Raw genomic sequence first — 25,561 nt, 5'->3', positions numbered from 1 at the left:
GATAGAGAGAGAGAGCGAGGGGGATGGAGAGAGAGAGAGGGGGGATGAGGAGAAGGGGGGGATGAGAGAGAGAGAGAGGGAGAGATAGAGAGGGAGGGGTGTAGCGAGAGAGAGCGAGAGAGAGAGAGAGAGAGAGAGAGAGAGGGGGGTTGAGAAAGAGAGGGGGATGGCAAGAGAGATAGAGAGAGAGGGATGAGAGAGAGAGAGAGAGAGAGAGAGAGAGAGAGAGAGAGAGAGAGAGAGAGAGAGAGAGAGTGGGGTGAGAAAGAGAGGGGGATGGCGAGAGAGATAGAGAGAGAGGGAAGAGAGAGAGAGAGAGGGGGCTGGAGAGAGAGAGAGAGAGAGAGAGAGGTGGGGGATGGAGAGAGAGGAGGGATGGAGAGAGAGAGAGAGAGGGGGAATGGAGATGCATTACATCATTTCTGTGGGGCATCTTTACTCTTTACACACCGTCGGGAAAATGCCTCCTTTCATGTTCCTGTATTTAAACAAGCTCTATGAAGCTAGAAACACACAGCGGCTGCATCCCAAACGGCACCCTAGTATATTTATAGTGCAATACTTTGTTTACTGTACAGAGTGCCATTTGGGATGCACCGAGAAACCTCAAAACATCCAGGAAAGAAAGAAGTACAGCCTAGCAGATAAACGCAGCCCGAGGAAATAGGTCTATCTTTTGAAGCGCTGTGTCTGAAATATCTCTGAATCATTGTCACTAACAGGAGGATGGTAGGGGACTGGAGAGAGAGAAGGGGGATGGAGGGAGAAAGAGTTCGTAGAACTCCTCAGAGTTTTAACTCAAATAAATATCTGGTGGCCATCAGACAGAGAGTAGACTGATCTAGGATCAGGATTAGTAGATCAGTATTGATAGTATGATTGTCTCAGGTGCTGTATATGCTGATCTAGGATCAGGTCCCTTCCGTCCGTCAAATCTTATTAATTGTGATCTAAAGGGCAAAACTGATTCTAAATCCGCACTCCTACTCGGAGATGCTTGATACATACGGCCCCTGGTCTAATTTGACTGAGTATGCGCATAGAAAACGTCCGCGGTCCTGTCATGTCCATGATGCTCAAACTGGGAAAGAGGACGTGAGAGAGAACATTCACAGTGAGATTCAGCCTCCGGCTAAAGAACTCCAACTTCTACAAATGCATTTCTCTTTGTGTGTGTGTGTGTGTGTGTGTCCGTGCGTGCATGGGTGTATATAAGTCTTCCTTAACTATGATTAGATCACAGTGACGCATGTTCTCTATGGCAGGGTCGAAGAGGGATAGAGATTTAACATTTACTATTGTAGCACACATGATATGAAAGCTGGATCGACAGAGGATGACTCATTGGGATTCTGTACTGTCACCGCACACACTTCCACTGGGGTCCTAAGACGGATCATTTCCCCTGGGGTCCTAAGACAGATCACTCCATCACAATGCAATAAAGTAAATATTTGAGTTCCTGCCCGACTACATTGCAAATACATACCAGATCTTACAACGGCTGAAAATATATTTAACATATCAGCTAACCACATATGATAGAGCCATCGAATGTCTGACTGGACAGTCAATGATGTGGCATGCAACCATTGGTTGATGCAATGCAACGCCTGCACATCTAGTCGTGCAGGACCTCGACCATTGAGGTGTACTATCCTCAATGATGGCCACTATACTACAAAACTCAGTTGATGTATCCAATATCCGCCCATAAAAGTCTTATCTAAAAATAAATAATAGCTGCCCATAAAAGCTGTTCCAAAAATATTTTTTTTTATGTTCAGGAGGCCTGAACAAAACAAACTATTTTAAAAAGCTGTAGTCTGAAAATATATCCCCTGAAATAGAGAGTGAACAGCACATAAAGGCTTTTCATCTTTTATCTCTGACAGAGGGACATAAAAAGGGAAACAATTGGCCAGTTTTGAATCAGCATCCTTCCATGTTGGTAAAGCTGAACTGTAATAGAACCGTCTAAGAGCTCATAAAAGTCACATGAGTTGGGACACTATCATTTGTCTCTCTCTCGCTCCTCTCACACACAGCCTTCATGCAGGGCCGGTGACATGGGGTTAACTGGGCAGCGTCTGTGTGCTAATGATGGGAGGCAGAGCCAGGCAGGGCAGGAAAGGACCCAGTACTACACAGAGCCAGCTGCTACATGCAACGTCACAGACGACAATTACAGTATGCCACAACAGATCAGTAGCTAGCATCACAAGGAGAGAAGAAAAATAGAGAGGGATGGAAGGTAAGAGAGAGAGAGAGAGAGAGAGAGAGAGAGAGAGAGAGAGAGGGGGAGAGAGAGAGAGGGAGAGAGAGTGAGAGACAGAGAGAGAGAGATAGGTCGTAGAGAGAGATCGTGGAGAGGTCGTGGAGAGAGAGCGAGAGACAGTAATGCTCTAATAGTCTATCTCTGAGGTCTAGTTAGCAGTTATGTCACTAATAATAATAATAATATTATGCCATTTAGCAGACGCTTTTATCACTACCATCAACTGTATACTACCATCATAATAAAAGCTGAATGAGATAAATACCACTTAGCAAAATTTCCAGTCACAAAATGAATGTGAAAATGTTAAGCTAGTCTGACACAATAGGTAAATGTAATGGATTAGTATCTACAGTTGAAGTCTGAAGTTTACATACACCTTAGCCAAATACATTTAAACTAAGTTTTTCACAATTCCTGACATTTAATCCTAGTAAAAATTCCCTGTCTTAGGTCAGTTAGGATCACCACTCACTCACACTCACATCACTCACCACTTTATTTTAAGAACGTGAAATGTCAGAATAATAGTAGAGAGAATGATTTATTTCAGCTTTTATTTATTTCATCACATTCCCAGTGGGTCAGAAGTTTACATACACTCAAATAGTATTTGTTGGCATTGCCTTGAAATTGTTTAACTTGGGTCAAACGTTTCGGGTAGCCTTCCACAAGCTTCCCACAATAAGTTGGGTGAATTTTGGACCATTCCTCCTGACGGAGCTGTTGTAACTGAGTCAGGTTTGTAGGCCTCCTTGCTCGCACACGCCTTTTCAGTTCTGCCCACAAATTGTCTATAGGATTGAGGTCAGGGCTTTGTGATGGCCACTCCAATACCTTGACTTTGTTGTCCTTAAGCCATTTTGCCACAACTTTGGAAGTATGCTTTGCGGTCATTGTCCATTTGGAAGACCCATTTGTGACCAAGCTTTAACTTCCAGACTAATGTCTTGAGATGTTGCTTCAATATATGCACATAATTTTCCTTCCTCATGATGCCATCTAATTTGTGAAGTGCACCAGTCCCTCCTGTAGCAAAGCAACCCCACAGCATGATGCTGCCACCCCCGTGCCTCACGGTTGGGATGGTGTTCTTCGGCTTGCAAGCTCCCCCTTTTTCCTCCAAACATAACGATGGTCATTATGGCCAAACAGTTCTATTTTTGTTTCATCAGACCAGAGGACATTTCTCCAAAAAGTACGATCTTTGTCCGCATGTGCAGTTGTAAACCGTAGTCTGTCTTTTTTATGGCGGTTTTGGAGCAGTGGCTTCTTCCTTGCTGAGCGGCCTTTCAGGTTATGTCAATATAGGACTCGTTTTACTGTGAATATAGATACTTTTGTACCTGTTTCCTCCAGCATCTTCACAAGGTCCTTTGCTGTTGTTCTGGGATTGATTTGCACTTTTCTCACCAAAGTACGTTCATCTCTAGGAGACAGAACGCGTCTCCTTCCTGAGCGGTATTACAGCTGCGTGGTCCCATGGTGTTTATACTTGCGTACTATTGTTTGTACAGATGAACGTGGTACCTTCAGGCATTTTGAAATTTCTCCCAAGGATGAACCAGACTTGTGGAAGTCTACAAACATTTTTTTGAGGTCTTGACTGATTTCTTTTGATTTTCCCATGATGTCAAGCAAAGAGGCACTGAGATTGAAGGTAGGCCTTGAAATACATCCACAGGTACACCTCCAATTGACTCAAATGATGTCAATTAGCCTATCAGAAGCTTCTAAAGCTGTTTAAAGGCACAGTCAACTTAGTGTATGTAAACTTCTGACCCACTGGAATTGTGATACAGTGAATTATAAGTGAAATAATCTGTCTGTAACAATTGTTGGAAAATGTACTTGTGTCATGCACAAAGTAACCGACTTGCCAAAACTATAGTTTGTTAACAAGAAATGTGTGGATTGGTTGAAAAACTAGTTTTAATGACTCCAACCTAAGTGTATGTAAACTTCCGACTTCAACTGTATCTATCTGCCACCACTACAGTTTCAAAACAAAAGGAGCACCAATGAGTCTCTCTAAAGACAGATACATCTAAAGACATAATCTCATTTCACACACTGAAGGAGACAGCTGTGCAGCAGGGTCCACATCTCCACAACCCAGGATCTTGCCACTGTAATTACATTACAAAAGACTCAATCTATAGACAGCACAGCCAGGCCGAACGGAGGCGGTCCACAACCCGGAAACTCCACAATAAATATAATATTATACTAGCTGCTAAGAGACAATACAATAGTACAATAACAGATGGCTCAATTGCTGTTCGGAATGCACACTTTTTTCTCATTTTGAAAAAAAGCTCAGCGAATCAGAGGAAAAAAACACCCTCATGTGTTTGACATTTAAGCGGGTGATATTATTAAAAAAAGACTAACTGAAGTAACATTTCCTTTCGTGGAGGTCAGAAAAATTGCAATGTCTTCATTGATATCTGTTGTGACAGTCTTTTTGATGTTGAAAAGGAGAATGTAATAAGTCTTCTTATGAGCGAAACCAACATATTCAGCCTTTTGGGTAAAAATAATTCCTTTGAGACATAGCTGGTTTAATATGTTGGGACTCAAGAGCTTAAAGGCACTTATCCAACCTTGTCCAGGCCAGGGGTGATGGCTTTGATGCACCTCCCAAAATAACACCACTTCATAAATTGTTAAAACGAGAGGCAGTGGTACAGTTGAAACACTCTCCATTTCAGGCATCAGGCTTAAATAATGCAGTCAAACATAATGAACATTTAAGTGTCTTTTAACTAAATAGTCTTCTGACTGCAGTACAGTTAATGGGACACAGCAGGATATCTGAGTAGAGAGAGTAAATGTGGCTGACAAGACATTTAACCGTGAACAATTAGGGTATAACTAACTGTTAGGGTATAACTGTTCAGCCTTAGGTATTTGTATTTGTATTTATTATGGATCCCCATTAGCTGCTGCCAAGGCACCAGCTACTCTTCCTGGGGTCCAGCAAAATTAAGGCAGTTATACCATTTTAAAAACACTACAATACATTCATAACAGATTTCACAACATATTAAGTGTGTGCCCTCAGGCCTCTACTCTACTACCACATATCTATAACACAAAATCCATGTGTACATGTGGGTATAGCGCGTATGTTATCGTGTGTTTGAATGCATACAGTGGGGAAAAAAAGTATTTAGTCAGCCACCAATTGTGCAAGTTCTCCCACTTAAAAAGATGAGAGAGGCCTGTAATTTTCATCATAGGTACACGTCAACTATGACAGACAAATTGAGGAAAAAAAATCCAGAAAATCACATTGTAGGATTTTTAATGAATTTATTTGCAGATTATGGTGGAAAATAAGTATTTGGTCACCTACAAACAAGCAAGATTTCTGTCTCTCACAGACCTGTAACTTCTTCTTTAAGAGGCTCCTCTGTCCTCCACTCGTTACCTGTATTAATGGCACCTGTTTGAACTTGTTATCAGTATAAAAGACACCTGTCCACAACCTCAAACAGTCACACTCCAAACTCCACTATGGCCAAGACCAAAGAGATGTCAAAGGACACCAGAAACAAAATTGTAGACCTGCACCAGGCTGGGAAGACTGAATCTGCAATAGGTAAGCAGCTTGATTTGAAGAAATCAACTGTGGGAGCAATTATTAGGAAATGGAAGACATACAAGACCACTGATAATCTCCCTCAATCTGGGGCTCCACGCAAGATCTCACCCCGTGGGGTCAAAATGATCACAAGAAAAAAATCCCAGAACCACACGGGGGGACCTAGTGAATGACCTGCAGAGAGCTGGGACCAAAGTAACAAAGCCTACCATCAGTAACACACTACGCCGCCAGGGACTCAAATCCTGCAGTGCCAGACGTGTCCCCCTGCTTAAGCCAGTACATGTCCAGGCCCGTCTGAAGTTTGCTAGAGTGCATTTGGATGATCCAGAAGAGGATTGGGAGAATGTCATATGGTCAGATGAAACCAAAATATAACTTTTTGGTAAAAACTCAACTCGTCCTGTTTGGAGGACAAAGAATGCTGAGTTGCATCCAAAGAACACCATACCTACTGTGAAGCATGGGGGTGGAAACATCATGCTTTGGGGCTGTTTTTCTGCAAAGGGACCAGGACGACTGATCCGTGTAAAGGAAAGAATGAATGGGGCCATGTATCGTGAGATTTTGAGTGAAAACCTTCCATCAGCAAGGGCATTGAAGATGAAATGTGGCTGGGTCTTTCAGCATGACAATGATCCCAAACACACCGCTCGGGCAACGAAGGAGTGGCTTCGTAAGAAGCATTTCAAGGTCCTGGAGTGGCCTAGCCAGTCTCCAGATCTCAACCCCATAGAAAATCTTTGGAGGGAGTTGAAAGTCCGTGTTGCCCAGCGACAGCCCCAAAACATCACTGCTCTAGAGGAGATCTGCATGGAGGAATGGGCCAAAATACCAGCAACAGTGTGTGAAAACCTTGTGAAGACTTACAGAAAACGTTTGACCTGTGTCATTGCCAACAAAGGATATATAACAAAGTATTGAGAAACTTTTGTTATTGACCAAATACTTATTTTCCACCATAATTTGCAAATAAATTCATTAAACATCCTACAATGTGATTTTCTGGAATTTTTTTTCTCATTTTGTCTGTCATAGTTGACGTGTACCTATGATGAAAATTACAGGCCTCTCTCATCTTTTTAAGTGGGAGAACTTGCACAATTGGTGGCTGCCTAAATACTTTTTTCCCCCACTGTATGTCTATGTTTGTGTTGCTTCACAGTCCCCGCTGTTCCATAAGGTGTATTTTTATCTGTTTTTTAAATCTAATTTTACTGTTGGCATGAGTTACTTGATGTGGAATAGAGTTCCATGTAGTCATGGCTCTATGTAGTACTGTGCGCCTCCCATAATCTGTTCTTGACTTGGGGACTGTGAAGAGACCTCTGCTGGCATGTCTTGTGGGGTATGCATGGGTGTCCGAGTAGTTCAAACAAACAGCTCGGTGCATTCAACATGTCAATACCTCTCACAAATACAAGTACTTGGTCCTCTCTTATTCACTATTTATATTAATGATTTGGACAAAAATGTCCAAAATGCACAACTTCATTTTTATGCTGATGATACTGTTATTTACTGTTGTGCCTCATCTCTTACAAAAGCTTTCCAGAACTTGCAAACTGCTTTTTATACTGTTCAACATACCTTGTGTCAATTGAAGCTTATCCTCAACACTGACAAAACTAAACTAATGGTGTTTTCTAATGCAAGAAATAGACCTCTGAACCTTTCACCTGTTATTACCTGTCAGGGCAAGGAGATTGAGGTTGTAACCTCATATAAATATCTTGGAATTCTAATTGATGACGGCCTCTCTTTTAAATTGCATATTCAACAACTTACAAAAAAATTGAAGCTGAAATTGGGATTTTATTTTAGGAATAAGGCCTGTTTTTCTTTTGAAGCCAGAAGGAGGCTAGTATCAGCTACATTTATGCCTTTACTAGATTATGGGGATATTTTATATATGAATGCTTCCGCTCAGTGTTTGAGATCAATTGACACTCTTTATCATGGTACTTTGAGATTTATTTTAAACTGCAAAACCCTTACGCACCACTGTACTTTGTATACCAGGGTTGGCTGGCCTTCTCTAGTCACTCGTAGGCTCAGTCACTGGTATACTTTTATTTACAAAGCCATTTTGGGTTTACTACCTTTTTATTTGGGCATTTTTATTGTTCAGAAATGTGGTGGGTACTCTCTTCGTTCACTGGACTTTATCCTGCTAACTGTTCCAAATGTCAGAACTGAATTTGGTAAAAGGTATTTTATGTACTCTGCGCCATCGTCTTGGAACACCTTACAAAATAATTTTAAACTGGAAGAACTTGTCCCGATTGGTGTTTTTAAATCTCTGATGAAGGATTTTGAGGCTGATTCCCTGACCTGTCAATGTTTTTAATTTGCTGTTTTTGATATTGTTATACTCTTGTGAATTCATGAATGGTTTTTTACTAGATTACTTGTAGTTTTTCATGTTGTCTGTCTGTAATTTTTTTGTAATGACTTGGTGCTGCCTATCTTGGCCAGGACGCTCTTGAAAAATAGATTTTAAATCTCAATGAGCCCTTCCTGGTTAAATAAAGGTTAAATAAAAATAAATAAAAATACAAGTAGTGATAAAGTCAATCTCTCCTCCACTTTGAGCCAGGAGAGATTGACATGCATATTATTAATGTTAGCTCTCTGTGTACATCCAAGGGCCAGCTGTGCTGCCCTGTTCTGAGCCAATTGCAATTTTCCAAAGACCCTCTTTGTGGCACCTGACCACACGACTGAACAGTAGTCCAGGTGCGACAAAACTAGGGCCTGTAGGACCTGCCTTGTTGATAGTGCTGTTAAAAAGGTAGAGCAGCGCTTTATTATAGACAGACATCTCCCCATCCTAGCTACTGTTGTATCAATATGTTTTTTGACCATGACAGTTTACAATCCAGGGTTACTCCAAGCAATTTAGTCTCCTCAATTTACTCAATTTCCACATTATTCATTATAACATTTAGTTGAGGTTTAGGGTTTAGTAAATTATTTGTCCCAAATACAGTAGGGAAACAAGTATTTAGTCAGCCACCAATTGTGCAAGTTCTCCCACTTAAAAATATGAGAGAGGCCTGTAATTTTCATCATAGGTACACGTCAACTATGACAGACAAAATTAGATTTTTTTTCTCCAGAAAATCACATTGTAGGATTTTTATTGAATTTATTTGCAAATTATGGTGGAAAATAAGAATTTGGTCAATAACAAAAGTTTCTCAATACTTTGTTATATACCCTTTGTTGGCAATGACACAGGTCAAATGTTTTCTGTAAGTCTTCACAAGGTTTTCACACACTGTTGCTGGTATTTTGGCCCATTCCTCCATGCAGATCTCCTCTAGAGCAGTGATGTTTTGGGGCTGTCGCTGGGCAACACAGACTTTCAACTCCCTCCAAAGATTTTCTATGGGGTTGAGATCTGGAGACTGGCTAGGCCACTCCAGGACCTTGAAATGCTTCTTACGAAGCCACTCCTTCGTTGCCCGGGCTGTGTTTTTGGGATCATTGTCATGCTGAAAGACCCAGCCACGTTTCATCTTCAATGCCCTTGTTGATGGAAGGAGGTTTTCACTCAAAATCTCACGATACATGGCCCCATTCATTATTTCCTTTACACGGATCAGTCGTCCTGGTCCCTTTGCAGAAAAACAGCCCCAAAACATGATGTTTCCACCCCCATGCTTCACAGTAGGTATGGTGTTCTTTGGATGCAACTCAGCATTCTTTGTCCTCCAAACACGACGAGTTGAGTTTTTACCAGAAAGTTATATTTTGGTTTCATCTGACCAAATGACATTCTCCCAATCCTCTTCTGGATCATCCAAATGCACTCTAGCAAACTTCAGACGGGCCTGGACATGTACTGGCTTAAGCAGGGGGACACGTCTGTCACTGCAGGATTTGAGTCCCTGGCGGCGTAGTGTGTTACTGATGGTAGGCTTTGTTACTTTGGTCCCAGCTCTCTGCAGGTCATTCACTAGGTCCCCCTGTGTGGTTCTGGGATTTTTGCTCACCGTTCTTGTGATCATTTTGACCCCACGGGGTGAGATCTTGCGTGGAGCCCCAGATTGAGGGAGATTATCAGTGGTCTTGTATGTCTTCCATTTCCTAATAATTGCTCCCACAGTTGATTTCTTCAAATCAAGCTGCTTACCTATTGCAGATTCAGTCTTCCCAGCCTGGTGCAGGTCTACAATTTTGTTTCTGGTGTCCTTTGACATCTCTTTGGTCTTGGCCATAGTGGAGTTTGGAGTGTGGCTGTTTGAGGTTGTGGACAGGTGTCTTTTATACTGATAACAAGTTCAAACAGGTGCCATTAATACAGGTAACGAGTGGAGGACAGAGGAGCCTCTTAAAGAAGAAGTTACAGGTCTGTGAGAGACAGAAATCTTGCTTGTTTGTAGGTGACCAAATACTTATTTTCCACCATAATCTGCAAATAAATTCATTAAAAATCCTACAATGTGATTTTCAGGATTTTTTTCCTTCTCAATTTGTCTGTCATAGTTGACGTGTACCTATGATGAAAATTACAGGCCTCTCTCATCTTTTTAAGTGGGAGAACTTGCACAATTGGTGGCTGACTAAATAATTTATTTAGGACTAAATTATTCCTTGCCACCCCTTCTGAAACTAGCTGCAGCTCTTTGTTAAGTGTTGCTGTCATTTCAGTTGCTGTAGTAGCTGACGTGTATAGTGTTGAGTCATCCGCATACATAGACACACTGGCTTTACTCAAAGCCAGTGGCAATCTGCATACATAGGCATGTCGTTAGTAAAGATAGGAAAAAGTAAGGGGCCTAGACAGCTGCCCTAGGGAATGCCTGATTCTACCTGGATTATGTTAGAGAGTCTTTCATTAACGAACACCCTCTGTATTCTGTTAGACAGGTAACTCTTTATCCACAATATAGCAGGGAGTGTAAAGCCATAAAAAATACACTACCGTTCAAAAGTTTGGGGTCACTTAGAAATGTCCTTGTTTTCCATGAAAACATACATGAAATGAGTTTGAATAGGAAATATAGCAAAATGCATAGGAAATGTAGTCATTGACAAGGTTAGAAATAATGATTTGTAATAGAAATAATAATTGTGTCCTTCAAACTTTGCTTTCGTCAAAGAATCCTCCATTTGCAGCAATTACAGCCTTGCAGACCTTTGGCATTCTAGATGTCAATTTGTTGAGGTAATCTGAAGAGATTTCACCCCATGCTTCCTGAAGCACTTCCCACAAGTTGGATTGGCTTGATGGGTACTTCTTACGTACCATACGGTCAAGCTGTTCCTACAACAGCTCAATAGGGTTGAGATCCAGTGACTGTGCTCGCCAATCCATTATAGACAGAATACCAGCTGACTGCTTCTTCCCTAAATAGTTCTTGCATAGTTAGGAGCTGTGCTTTGGGTCATTGTCCTGTTGTAGGAGGAAATTGGCTCCAATCAAGCGCCATCCACAGGGCGCTTGCAAAATGGAGTGATAGCCTTCCTTCTTCAAGATCCCTTTTACCCTGTACAAATCTCCCACTTTACCACCACCAAAGCACCCCCAGACCATCACATTGCCTCCACCATGCTTGACAGATGGCATCAAGCACTCCTCCAGCATCTTTTCATTTGGTCTGCTTCTCACAAATGTTCTTCTTTGTGACCCGAACACCTCAAACTTAGATTTGTCTGTCCATAACACTTTTTTCCAATCTTCCTCTGTCCAGTGTCTGTATTCTTTTCCCCATCTTAATATTTTCTTTTTATTGGCAAGTCTGAGATATGGCTTTTTCTTTGCAACTCTGCCTAGAAGGTCAGCATCCCGGAGTCGCCTCTTCACTGTTGACGTTGAGACTGGTGTTTTGTGGGTACTATTTAATGAAGCTGCCAGTTGAGGACATGTGAGGTGTCTGTTTCTCAAACTACACACTCTAATGTATCCCATCTATCTAATGAGCTAGATGGGAGGTATTGAATGGAGTTGAAGGATGGGATTAATATCAAATAACAACAAATAATAACAAGATATCTAATAATGTAAGCATACTGTGTCCATAATAAGTATATACAGTGAGGGAAAAAAGTATTTGATCCCCTGCTGATTTTGTACGTTTGCCCACTGACAAAGAAATGATCAGTCTATAATTTTAATGGTAGATTTATTTGAACAGTGAGAGACAGAATAACAACAAGAAAATCCAGAAAAACGCATGTCAAAAATGTTACAAATTGATTTGCATTTTAATGAGGGAAATAAGTATTTGACCCCTCTGCAAAACATGACTTAGTACTTGGTGGCAAAACCCTTGTTGGCAATCACAGAGGTCAGACGTTTCTTGTAGTTGTGTTTTGGGTCATTGTCATGCTGGAATACCCATCCACGACCCATTTTCAATGCCCTGGCTGAGGGAAGGAGGTTCTCACCCAAGATTTGACGGTACATGGCCCCGTCCATCGTCTCTTTGATGCGGTGAAGTTGTCCTGTCCCCTTAGAAGAAAAAACCCCCAAAGCATAATGTTTCCACCTCCATGTTTACATTTATACATTTAGCAGATGCTCTTATCCAGAGCGACTTACAGTTAGTGAGTGCATACATATTTTTTTTATACTGTTTGACGGTGGGGATGTTGTTCTTGGGGTCATAGGCAGCATTCCTCCTCCTCCAAACACGGCGAGTTGAATTGATGCCAAAGAGCTCCATTTTGGTCTCATCTGACCACAACACTTTCAGCCAGTTCTCCTCTGAATCATTCAGATGTTCATTGGCAAACTTCAGACGGGCATGTATATGTGCTTTCTTGAGCAGGGGGACCTTGCGGGCGCTGCAGGATTTCAGTCCTTCACGGCATAGTGTGTTACCAATTGTTTTCTTGGTGACTATGGCCCCAGCTGCCTTGAGATCATTGACAAGATCCTCCCGTGTAGTTCTGGGCTGATTCCTCACCGTTCTCATGATCATTGCAACTCCACGAGGTGAGATCTTGCATGGAGCCCCAGGCCGAGGGAGACTGACAGTTATTTTGTGTTTCTTCCATTTGCGAATAATCGCACCAACTGTTGTCACCTTCTCACCAAGCTGCTTGGCGATGGTCTTGTAGCCCATTCCAGCCTTGTGTAGGTCTGCAATCTTGTCCCTGACATCCTTGGAGAGCTCTTTGGTCTTGGCCATGGTGGAGAGTTTGGAGTCTGTTTGATTGAGTGTGTGGACAGGTGTCTTTTATACAGGTAACGAGTTCAAACAGGTGCAGTTAATACAGGTAATGAGTGGAGAACAGGAGGGCTTCTTAAAGAAAAACTAACTGGTCTGTGAGAGCCGGAATTCTTACTGGTTGGTAGGTGATCAAATACTTATGTCATGCAATAAAATAAAAATCATACAATGTGATTTTCTGGATTTTTGTTTTAGATTCCATCTCTCACAGTTGAAGTGTACCTATGATAATTACAGACCTCTACATGATTTGTAAGTAGGAAAACCTGAAAAATCGGCAGCGTATCAAATACTTGTTCTCCCCACGGTATATAAAAAACATGGGGGATTGAAAGTGATGCAGACAATTACATTGATAGAAGTTACAATCTATCTGCAATATTAAGCTGATCTACCACCAGAGAAAAATAAATAAAAAAATATATATATATATATATATATATATATATATATATATATATATATATATATATATATATATATATATTAATTTAAAAAAATACAGTCTTAAATTGAAGATATGGCAAATAGGAGTGGCAATATCGTCCGCTATTATCCTCAGTAATTTTCCATCCAAGTGTCAGACCCCGGTGGCTTGTCATTGTTGACAATAATAATTTTTTCACCTCTTCCACACTTACTTTACGGAATTCAAAATTATAATGATTGTCGTTCATAATTTGGTCAGATATACTTGGATGTGTAGTGTCAGCGTTTGTTGCTGGTATGTCATCCCAAAGTTTGCTAATCTTGGCAATGAAAATCAAATGAAAATCAAATAAAATCTTATTTGCCACATGCGTCGAATACAACAGGTGTAGACCTTACAGTAAAATGCTTACTGACAAGCCCTTAACCAACAATGCAGTTAAGAAAAAAAGTGTTAAGTAAAAAATAGATAAGTAAAAAATTTAAAAGAATTAAAGAGCAGCAGTAAAATAAAATAACAGTAGGGAGGCTATATACAGGGGGTACCGGTACAGAGTCAATGTGCGGGGGCACAGGTTGGTAGAGGTAATTGAGGTAATATGTACATGTGGGTAGAGATAAAGTGACTATGCATAAATAATGAACAGAGAGTAGCAGCAGCGTAAAAGAGGGGGTGGGGTGGGGGGACAAGGCAAATAGTCTGGGTAGCCATGATTAACTGTTCAGGAGTCTTATGGCTTGGGGGTAGAAGCTATTAAGAAGCCTTTTAGACCTAGACTTGGGGCTCTGGTACCGCTTGCTGTGCGGTTGCAGAGAGAACAGTCTATGACTAGGGTGGCTTGAGTCTGACAATTTTTAGGGCCTTCCTCTGACACCGCCTGGTATAGAGGTCCTGGATGGCAGGAAGCTTGGCCCCAGTGATATACTGGGCCGTACGCACTATCTTCTGTAGTGCCTTGCGGTCGGAGGCCGAGCAGTTGCCATACCAGGTAGTGATGCAACAAGTCAGGATGCTCTCGATGGTGCAGCTGTAGAACCCTTTGAGGATCTGAGGACCCATGCCAAATCTTTTCAGTCTCCTGATGGAGAATAGGCTTTGTCGTGCCCTCTTCATGACTATCTTGGTGTGTTTGGACAATGTGGACACCAAGAACTTGAAGCTATCAACCTGTTCCACTACAGCCCCGTCGATGAGAATGGGGCCATGCTCAGTCCTCTTTTTTACCCTGTAGTCCACAATCATCTCCTTTGTCTTGATCATCTCTGACCTCCTCACTATAGGCTGTCTCAACATGGCGGTGATCAGGCATACCGCTGTTGTGTCGTTGGCAAACTTAATGATGGTGTTGGAGTTGTGCCTGGCCATGCAGTCAAGGGTGAACAGGGAGTACAGGAGGGGACTGAGCACGCACCCCTGAGGGGCCCCCGTGTTGAGGATCAGCGTGGCAGTTGTGTTGTTACCCTTAACACCTTGAGGCGGCCCGTCAGGAAGTCCAGGATCAAGTTGCAGAGGGAGGTGTTTAGCCCAGGGTCCTTAGCTTAGTGATGAGCTTTGAGGGACTATGGTGTTGAACGCTATGGTGTCCCGTGTAGCTCAGTTGGTAGAGCATGGCGTTTGCAACGACAGGTTTGTGGGTTCGATTCCCACGGGGGGGGGGGGGGGGCAGTATGAAAAATAAAATGTATGCACTCACTAACTGTAAGTCGCTCTGGATAAGAGCGTCTGCTAAATTACTAAAATGTAAATGTAAAATGAACGCTGAGCTGTAGTCAATGAATAGCATTCTCACGTAGGTGTTCCTCTTGTCCAGGTGGGAAAGGGCAGTGTGGAGTGCAATAGAGATTGCATCATCTGTGGATCTGTTGGGGCAGTATGCAAATTGGAGTGGGTCTAGGGTTTCTGGGATAATGGTGTTGATGTGAGCCATGACCAACCTTTCAAAGCACTTCATGGCTACAGACATGAGTGCTACGGGTCGGTAGTCATTTAGGCAGGTTATCTTAGTGTTCTTGGGCACAGGGACTATGGTGGTCTGCTTGAAACATGTTGGTATTACAGACTTAGTCAGGGACATGTTGAAAACGTCAGTGAAGACACTTGCCAGTTGGTCAGCGCATGCTCAGAGTACGCGTCCTGGAAATCCGTCTGGCCCTGCGGCTTTGTGAATGTTGACCTGCTTAAAAGTCTAATTGGCTATGGAGAGCGTGATCACATAGTCATCCGGAACAACTGATGCTCTCATACATGCTTCAGTGTTGCTTGCCTCAAAGCGAGCATAGAAGTGATTTAGCTCGTCTGGTAGGCTCATGTCACTGGGCAGCTCGAGGCTGTGCTTCCCTTTGTAGTCTGTAATAGTTTGCAAGCCCTGCCACATCCGACGAGCGTCGGAGCCGGTGTAGTACGATTCAATCTTAGTCCTATATTGACTCTTTCCCTGTTTGATGCTTCGCCGGAGGGCATAGCGGGATTTCTTATAAGCGTCCGGGTTAGAGTCCCGCTCCTTGAAAGCGGCAGCTTTAGGGTTAGGGTTAGGGTAGTTGGCAATATCAGTGGGTTTTGTGATGAATGAGCCATCTGATTCAATTAATGATGGAGTGGAGATTGCCTTTTTTCCCACAATTTAATTGAAGGTGCTCCAAAGCTTTTTACTATCATTCTTTATATAATTTATCTTTGTTTCACAGTATAGTTTCTTATTTTTATTCAGTTTAGTCACATAATTTCTCAATTTGCAGTACATTTGCCAATCGGTTGCACAGTCAGACCTATTTTCCATCTCTTTTGCCTTATCCCTCTCAACCATACAATTTTTCAAATCCTCATCAATCCATGGGGATTTAACAGTTTTTACAGTCATTTTCTTAATGGGTGCATGCTTATTAGTAGCTGGGATAAGCAATTTCATAAATGTGTCAAGTGCAGCGTCTGGTTGCTCGTCATTACACACCACAGACCAACAAATATTCTTCACATCAACAACATAGGAATCACTACAGAACTTATTGTATGACCTCTTATACACAATATTAGGCCCAGCCTGACGATTTCATTCCTGTACTGTTTGTAACTACCCTGGTAGGTTGATTGATAACCTGAACCAGGTTGCAGGCAATAGTTACAGTTTGAAGCTTTCTCTTGAGTGGGCAGCCTGATGAAAGCCAGTCAATATTTAAATCACCCAGAAAGTATTCCTCTCTATTGATATCACATATATTATCAAGCATTTCACACATGTTATCCAGATACTGACTGTTAGCACTTGGTGGTCTATAGCAGCTTCCCACCAGAAAGGGCTTTAGGTGAGGCAGGTGAACTGTAGCCATATTACTTCAACAGTATTTAACATGAGATCCTCTCTAAACACCGCCCCCATTGGCATTTCTGTATTTTCTGTAAATGTTATAACCTTGTATTGCTACCACTATATCAAAGGTATTATCTAAGTGAGTTTCAGAGATATGAATGTCATCTGTTACTAGCAAATTATTGATTTCATGAACCTTGTTTCTTAAGCTACATATGTTAACGTGGGCTATTTTAAACACTTTTCTGGGATGCTTGATTATTTTTCTTGCTTTACTGGGATGCTTAGCAGAGGTAGACATACTCAGGTTATTTTTATTAGTGCAGGCTGAGCTGCACACAGTGGACTTCCTACTAGGACACACCACCTCAGTGCTAACAGTATTAATCTGGTTCATAGGCATATGATTGCTGCATACAATAGTTGTAGGATCAGCAGAGGCATTCCGGGCAGTAAGAGGGACATAAATTAGGTTATTTACATTGTGTCTTCCAACGCCCCTAGGGTAATGTACATTTGCTGAATCATTATGACAACTCAGAGTCACAATGGTATGGATTAAATGAGCTGGACTTGGGTCATTGATGTCATTGTCTCAAGGTGGTGTCAGTGTGGTTCAAATACAGTGTAACCCCTTTGACTCAATGAGATTCATTATTGTTCCACTGTCTGTGCCTTCACCTACAACAGTGAACTGAAAGGGTTAAGTAATGGCTCTATTTATTAAATAAAAAAAATAAAGAAATCGGGGTAGATCAGATTCAATATTCCAGATAGATTGTGGCTTCAATCGATGTAATTGTCTGCATCATTTCCAATCTCCCATATATTTGTATGTGTATATATACAGTGGGGGAAAAAAGTATTTAGTCAGCCACCAATTGTGCAAGTTCTCCCACTTAAAAAGATGAGAGAGGCCTGTAATTTTCATCATAGGTACACGTCAACTATGACAGACAAATTTAGAAAATAAAATCCAGAAAATCAAATTGTGGGATTTTTAATGATTTTTTTTGCAAATTATGGTGGAAAATAAGTATTTGGTCACCTACAAACAAGCAAGATTTCTGGCTCTCACAGACCTGTAACTTCTTCTTTAAGAGGCTCCTCTGTCCTCCACTCGTTACCTGTATTAATGGCACCTGTTTGAACTTGTTATCAGTATAAAAGACACCTGTCCACAACCTCAAACAGTCACACTCCAAACTCCACTATGGCCAAGACCAAAGAGCTGTCAAAGGACACAAGAAACACAATTGTAGACCTGCACCAGGCTGGGAAGACTGAATATGCAATAGGTAAGCAGCTTGGTTTGAAGAAAACAACTGTGGGAGCAATTATTAGGAAATGGAAGACATACAAGACCACTGATAATCTCCCTCGATCTGGGGCTCCACGCAAGATCTCACCCCGTTGTGCCACCTGGGTTGATTGTCCGAGTGTGACCCCCTCCCCATGGGTTACTGCAGCCAGTGTTGCCAGCATTGCCACTACCTGGGTGGGGGTACCCCACCGGAATCCCCACCGGCTAGGTAAAAGGTCGTCAAGGTTCTCATTAGCAGCTTTGAGAATTTCCTTGTATATAATGCTCTCCCATCAGGGGGCTCTGGCTTTGTAGGACCAACCCTGCCAGGCAGGCTCAGAATCTTGAGGGGGCGGTGCTGCTCAAGTAGGTCTCTGACCGCATTTATTTCTCTGTTTAGGCTGCATACTCACAGCAGGTCCATAAAAGAGATGGGAACTTCTCTTTGGTGTATGGGTCGCTCAGGTGGGTGTCAGGTTATAGGGTTAGGGATCTTTCCATCATGATAGGACAATAAAAAATTAGATTAGATGTGTACTATATTTAAAAATGTATATCCCTCATCTACACAAAATTGAAATCTCTCTCTCACTACCCCCGTTGGCTCTGGGATATGCAACCATTTCCCCTCTCACTCACTTAACGCCGCACCTTTTCAAACACAAAAATGCACACCACATGGTTGACTGCGGAATAAATGGGTCGAGCATGCAAACGCACCCGCATCCACACCTGCCGCAAGGGGGAAAGGACGCCAGAGAGAACACAGGACCAACCACAACAACCATCCGCCAAAACAACAACCGCCCGCCAAAAAAGCCATGTTCTAATTATTTGTATTTAAATATGTATTATTCTGCTTGTTATCTTTTCTTGTTATATCGTTGTATCTTTTTATAAAATACTATACTTACTATAAATGTTCTTTAATATTACAATCCCTATCATTGCTAGTATTGGGTGCTCCATTATTCAACTCCTCTATTACAACTTTTAGAATAGCCATGGAGTAGTCTTTGTGTCTCTGAACATTTGGTTGTCGATATACAGTTTATCCTGCAACAGGTTTCCCTTTTAATCTGTTTTCCTTGAAGATTGGATATAGAACTTTGCGCCTTTCTGCAATCTCCCTCGGGAACTGATCATTCATGCCTATTTTCGTGCCAGCAAGTCTTTTCCCTAGGCTTTTAACCATTGCTTTATCTTTAAAAAAAGCAAATTTGGCAACGATTGGGCGCTCATATTTCTGTCCTCTTTTTCCGAAACGGTGTACACGTTCGAGTTGGATTTTATCGACAGCCTCGAGTGGGATTTGAAGCGCTGTATGCAGGAAGTCCTTCATAATATTCTCTGTTATTTCTCCCTCCTTTTCCTGAATACCCGTAAGTACTAGATTTTCTCTCATCGATCTAGTTTGGATGTCTAGTAAGGCTTCTCTCAGAAGGTTGTTCTCCTTTTTAAGTTCCCTAACGTCCGTTTCCATCTTAGTGACTGTCACTTTTATTGTTTTGGTTTCTGTTTCCATTATCGCTGCTTTTTCGTCACTCATTTGAAGACTCGCTTTCAACTCTTTTACGTCCTTACTGACCAATTCTAGTATGCCCAATTTGTCATTTATCGACTTCAACAGGTCGCTTTCTACACTTACCAGACCCAGTGGTGAAAAGCATATATCATCTGTATCAGTCGACGAGTCGCGTTTCCTCTTGGGGATCGGCTCTCCACGTTTATCTTCCGCCATGTTTGGGTGTTGCGTGTTGTTGTAATATTTGTTGATATATTTCTCTAGCCTTATGATCTGTTTTGTGTTATTATCCAGATTGAATTCTATTAATTGCGAATATATGAAATGCTAATATTTAGTCTAACTTACTGATTTTGAATATTATGTTTTTATCTTGAAGTGGTTTGTACTGCTTTCTATTCAATACGCCATCTTGTGTGTTGAGTTATTTTGAGGGGACAGCAAATGTACACTGTTATACAAGCTGTACACTCACTACTTTACATTGTAGCAAAGTGTCATTTCTTCAGTGTTGTCACATGAAAAGATATACTCAAATATTTACAAAAATGTGAGGGGTATACTCACTTTTGTGAGATACTGTAGATCCTAGGGCCTTTAAGAGATAGGGGCCATCCTTTAAAAAGAGCACATGGATCCTAGGGCCTTTAAGAGACAGGGCCCATCCTTTAAAAAGAGCACATGGTGCCACCTACAGTAATGTCTCTGTTTGTTAACAGCGATCACACTACTGCACTTAACCCTACAACGAGGAGGATGGCGGGTGTCTGTCTGTCTGTGTGTGTGTGTGTGTGTGTGTGTGTGTGTGTGTGTGTGTGTGTGTGTGTGTGTGTGTGTGTGTGTGTGTGTGTGTGTGTGTGTGTGTGTGTGTGATGGCTGACGGGAGGGAATAACTCAATAAGAGCAGAGCGCTGGGATGAGATGATGACTGTCACGAGATGAAGGACACAAGTTCCCACTTCAATTAGGGCACTTTGTGTGGACGACCATCTCGGCTGAATCCGAAATGACACCCTATTCCCTACATAGTGCACTACTTTTGACCAGAGCCCTATAAACCCATCAAAAGTAGTGCACTAAATAGGGAATAGGGTGCCATTTGGGACACCTTATCAGTACAGATCAGATTATGAAACCCACAATGCCAAGGGATTCCCCACAGGCCCTATTGGCTGACAGATTCTATTAGATAACTAAAGTCTGAAGTTTTACCACAAAGAGAGAGTGAAGTAGTGAAAAGCACAGTTTTCCTTTGAAGTAAATTTGAGTTTGAGTTGATCAAAGGGAATTCACTAAGCTAATGTCATTTTAATAACTTTTCTTGATATATAATAACATCAATTAATGATGATGGGACACAAGAGGGGTAAACAACACATAGTCGTGAGGTTTACTTTCATTCAAAAGCTATCTCGAGAAACACTACTAAGGTAAACAGTAAGGTGACTTATTCCATGTCTTTTATTAAACATTTGGAGTGCTGTGGCTGCCTACTGTAATTATGTCCCAGAACAGAAATCAGGACTATGAGCCAGGCCCTAGTCCCAGAACAGACATCAGGACTATGAGCCAGCGCCCTAGTCCCAGAACAGACATCAGGACTATGAGCTAGCGCCATATTCCCAGAACAGACATCAGGACTATGAGCCAGCGCCCTAGTCCCAGAACGGACATCAGGACTATGAGCCAGGCACTAGTCCCAGAACAGACATCAGGACTATGAGCCAGCGCCCTAGTCCCAGAACAGACATCAGGACTATGAGCCAGTGGCTGCCTACTGTAATTATGTCTGTGGACATGAGGACTATGAGCCAGCACCCTAGTCTCAGAACAGACATCAGGACTATGAGCCAGCGCCCTAGTCCCAGAACAGACATCAGGACTATGAGCCAGCGCCCTAGTTCCAGAACAGACATCAGGACTATGAGCCAGGCCCTAGTCCCAGAACAGACATCAGGACTATGAGCCAGCGCCCTAGTCCCAGAACAGACATCAGGACTATGAGCCAGGCCCTAGTCCCAGAACAGACATCAGGACTATGAGCCAGCGCCCTAGTCCCAGAACAGACATCAGGACTATGAGCCAGCGCCCTAGTCCCAGAACAGACATCAGGACTATGAGCCAGCGCCCTAGTCCCAGAACAGACATCAAGACTATGAGCCAGCGCCCTAGTCCCAGAACAGACATCAAGACTATGAGCCAGCGCCCTAGTCCCAGAACAGACATGAGGACTATGAGCCAGCACCCTAGTCCCAGAACAGACATGAGGAGACTTTAAACACACAGTAGGTTAGTAAATGTTCCTCACCAGCTGAGGAGTCCGGCGGCGATGGCGGACCAGGTGACACAGCAGGAGTTGGGGCTTTTGCTCTCCTCCTCCTCGTCTTTCCGACAGCAGCACAGACAGCTCAGGTAGATGGCCAGGCAGAGAAGGTTCAGGCCCAGCCCTGCAGCTGCCATACAGCCCAGGAAGATTAACGACTACAGGGCGAGATGGAGAGAGAGAGAAAGAGAGAGAGTATATATACATTATGACACTTAAAATGTCTTTATTCTTTTTGATCTTCTGAGTGTAACGTTTACTGTTAATATTTATTGTTTATTTCACTATCTACTTCACTTGCTTTGGCAATGTTAACATACGTTTCCCATGCCAATAAAGCCCTTAAATTGAATTGAAATTGAGAGCGAGAGAGAGCGAGAGAGCGAGAGGGGGAGGGAGAGAGAGAGGGGGAGGGAGAGAGAGAGGGGGAGGGAGAGAGAGAGGGGGAGGGAGAGAGAGAGAGGGAGAGATGGAGAGAAACTCCCTTATCTACTGGGTGAAATACCACAGTGTGCCATCACAGCAGCAAGATTTGTGACCAGTTGCCACAAGAAAAGGGCAACCAGTGAAGAACAAACACCATTGTAAATACAACCCATATTTATGTTTATTTATTTTCCAATTTGTACTTTAACTATTTGCACATTGTTACAACACTGTATATAGACATAATATGACATTTGAAATGTCTTTATTATTTTGGAACTTCTGATTGTAATGTTTAAAGTTAATATTTATTGTTTATTTCACTTTGTTTACTATCTACTTCACTTGCTTTGGCAATGTTAACATACGTTTCCCATGCCAATAAAGCCCTTACATTGAATTGAATTGAGAGAGAGAGAGATGGAGAGAGAGTGGGTTGGAGAGAGAGAGATGGAGAAAGAGAGAGATGGAGAGAGGGGGAGATGGAGAGAGTGGGAGATGGAGAGAGAGTGTATCAGGTATTAGACAGGGAAGGGACTCAGGGGGTATGCTAATTTGGTATAGATCAGAACCTAACCCACTCCATTAACTGAATCAAAACAGGAACATTTTACATTTGGATAGAAATTCTAAAGGAAATTATCTCAACAGAGAAAAATTTCCTCCTGTGCACTACCTATATCCCCACTAATAAAATCCCCATACTTTAATGAAGACAGCTTCTCCATCCTAGAGGGGGAGATCAACCATTTCCAGACCCAGGGACACCACCTAGTCTGTGGCGACCTAAATGCCAGAACTGGACAAGAACCCGACATTCTCAGCACAAAGGGGGACAAACACCTACAAATATGCCCCCCTAGACACAACTACGACAAAACAACCAACAGCTCCTGCAGCTCTGTCGCATGCTGGGTCTGTACATAGTTAATGGTAGGCTTCGAGGGGACTCTTACGGTAGGGTACACCTACAGCTCATCCCTTGGCAGTAGTACTGTAGATTACTTTATCACTGACCTCAACCCAGAGTCTCTCAGAGTGTTCAGTCAGCCCACTGACACCCCTATCAGATCACAGCAAAATAAGAGTCTACTTGAACAGAGCAATACAATCATCAGGCATCAAAGCCGAACAAACTGCATGCTGTTAAGAAACACTATAGATTGAAGGAAGGTAGTGTAAATAACCTACCAGAAAACAATTGGGCAACAACAAATCCCTTTTAGACAACTTCCTGGACAAAACGTTTCACTGCAATAGTTAAGGTGTAAACTTGGCAGTAGAATGCCTATGTATATTTGACCTTTCAGCTTCCCTATCAAATCTAAAAATGTGAAGCAGAAAACCTAAGAAAATTAACAACAATGACAAAATTTGGTTTGATGAAGAATGCAAGAATCTAAGAAAGACATTGAGAAACAGAAACCTAGAAAACCTTAAACTACTCCTTTAACATAAGAGTCATTTAGCAGACGCTCTTATCCTGAGCGACTTACAGGAGCAATTAAGGTTAAGTGCCTTGCTCAAGGGCACATTGACAGATAATTTACCTAGTTGGCTCTGGGATTCAAACCAGCGACCTTTTGATTACTGGCCCAATGCTCTTAATCGATAGGCTACCTCCCTTCACTATGTGGAAACACTAAAACAGTACAGAAATCCACAAAAAAAAAAGAAGGAACAGCATGTCAGAAAACAACTCAATGTGATTGAAGAATCCATAGAATCAAATCACTTCTGGGAAAATTGGAACACACTAAACTAACAACAACACGAAGAGCTACCTATCCAAAATGGAGATGTATGGTTAAAACACTTTTCAAATATTTTCGGCTCTATAATAAAGAGCAACCAGCAAAAACATCTATATGATCAACTACACATGTTAGAATCAGCTATTAAAGACTACAAGAACCCACTGGATTCTCCAATTACATTAAATGAACTACAGGACAAAATACAAACCCTCCAACCCAAAAAGGCCTGTGGTGTTGATGGTATCCTAAATGAAATTCCAGTTGGCTATACTTAAACATCATCCTCAGCTCTGGCATCTTCCCCAATATTTGGAAACAAGGACAGATCACATCAATCCACAAAAGTGGAGACAAAAACCCCAAAATGTATAGTGGAATCTGCGTCAAGGGCAATCTTGGAAAAATCCTCTGCAGCACCATCAACAGCAGACTTCAACATTTCCTAAGTTAAAACAATGTCCTGAGCAAATGTCTAATTGGCTTCTTACCAAAATACCGTATGACAGACCACATATTACATTCTAAAATCAATGTACACAAACAACAAGTGTGCAGTTAAAATGGGCAATAAACACACAGCTTTCTTTCCTCAGGGCCGTGGGGTGAGACAGGGATGCAGCTTGAGCCCCACCCTCTTCAACATACATATCAATGAATTGGCGAGGGCACTTGAAGTCTAACGTTGGTTATTAGGATATTAAATTATTGCATCTGAGCTCCTAGAGTGTGCGGCTTTCCTTTTCTTTTTCACTTGAAGTCTGCAACACCTTGCCTCACCCTACTGGACTCAGAAATCAAATGTCTACTGTTTGCTGTTGATCTGGTGCTTCTGTCCCCAACCAAGGAGGGCCTACAGCAGCATCTAGATCTTCTGCACAGATTGTCAGAATTGGGCCCTGACAGTGAATCTTAGTAAGACAAAAAAAATGGTGTTCAAAAAAATGTCCAGTTGCCAGGAAACTAATACAAATTCTACCTCAGCCTAAACATCAACACCACAGGTAACTTCCACAAGGCTGTGAACAACGTAAGAGACAAGGCAAGAAGGGCCTTCTATGCTATCAAAAGGAAAATAAAAGTTGATGTCCCAATTAGGATCTGGCTAAAAATACTTAAATCAGTTATCGAACCCATTGCCCTTTATGGTTGTGAGGTCTTGGATCCGCTCACCAACCATTCACAAAATGGGTTAGGTCTTCTGCGTGCAGAATTCTGCAAAAATATACTTTATGTACAACGCAAAACCCCAAACAATGCATGCAGAGCAGAATTAGGACTATACCCGCTAGTTATCAAAATCCAGAAAAGAGCCGTCAAATTCTACAACCACCTAAAAGGAAGCAATGCCCACACATTCCACCACAAAGCCCTCACCTACAGAGAAATGAACCTAGAGAAGAGTCCCCTCAGCAAGCTGG

At 42.1% G+C, this 25,561-nt stretch overlaps 1 protein-coding gene across 1 annotated transcript in view; it reads right to left on the bottom strand.

Annotated features, from left to right (window-relative positions):
• LOC311121350 (protein tweety homolog 2-like) overlaps positions 1-25,561 on the bottom strand; it is a gene marked incomplete at its 5' end in the record, with an annotated part of 99,808 nt that overhangs the window by 44,962 nt on the left and 29,285 nt on the right. The window contains one exon of the mRNA XM_084157950.1: positions 21,946-22,118. Coding sequence (XP_084014076.1) covers positions 21,946-22,118 — 173 coding nt within the window. The remainder of the gene's footprint in view (positions 1-21,945; positions 22,119-25,561) is intronic.

This window comes from Coregonus lavaretus (assembly GCF_964263955.1).
Source record: "Coregonus lavaretus genome assembly, chromosome: 1".
NCBI classification, from domain to species: domain Eukaryota; kingdom Metazoa; phylum Chordata; class Actinopteri; order Salmoniformes; family Salmonidae; genus Coregonus; species Coregonus lavaretus.
Note: the sequence above shows the minus strand (reverse complement) of the source record. Positions and strands in the feature narration are given on the sequence as shown.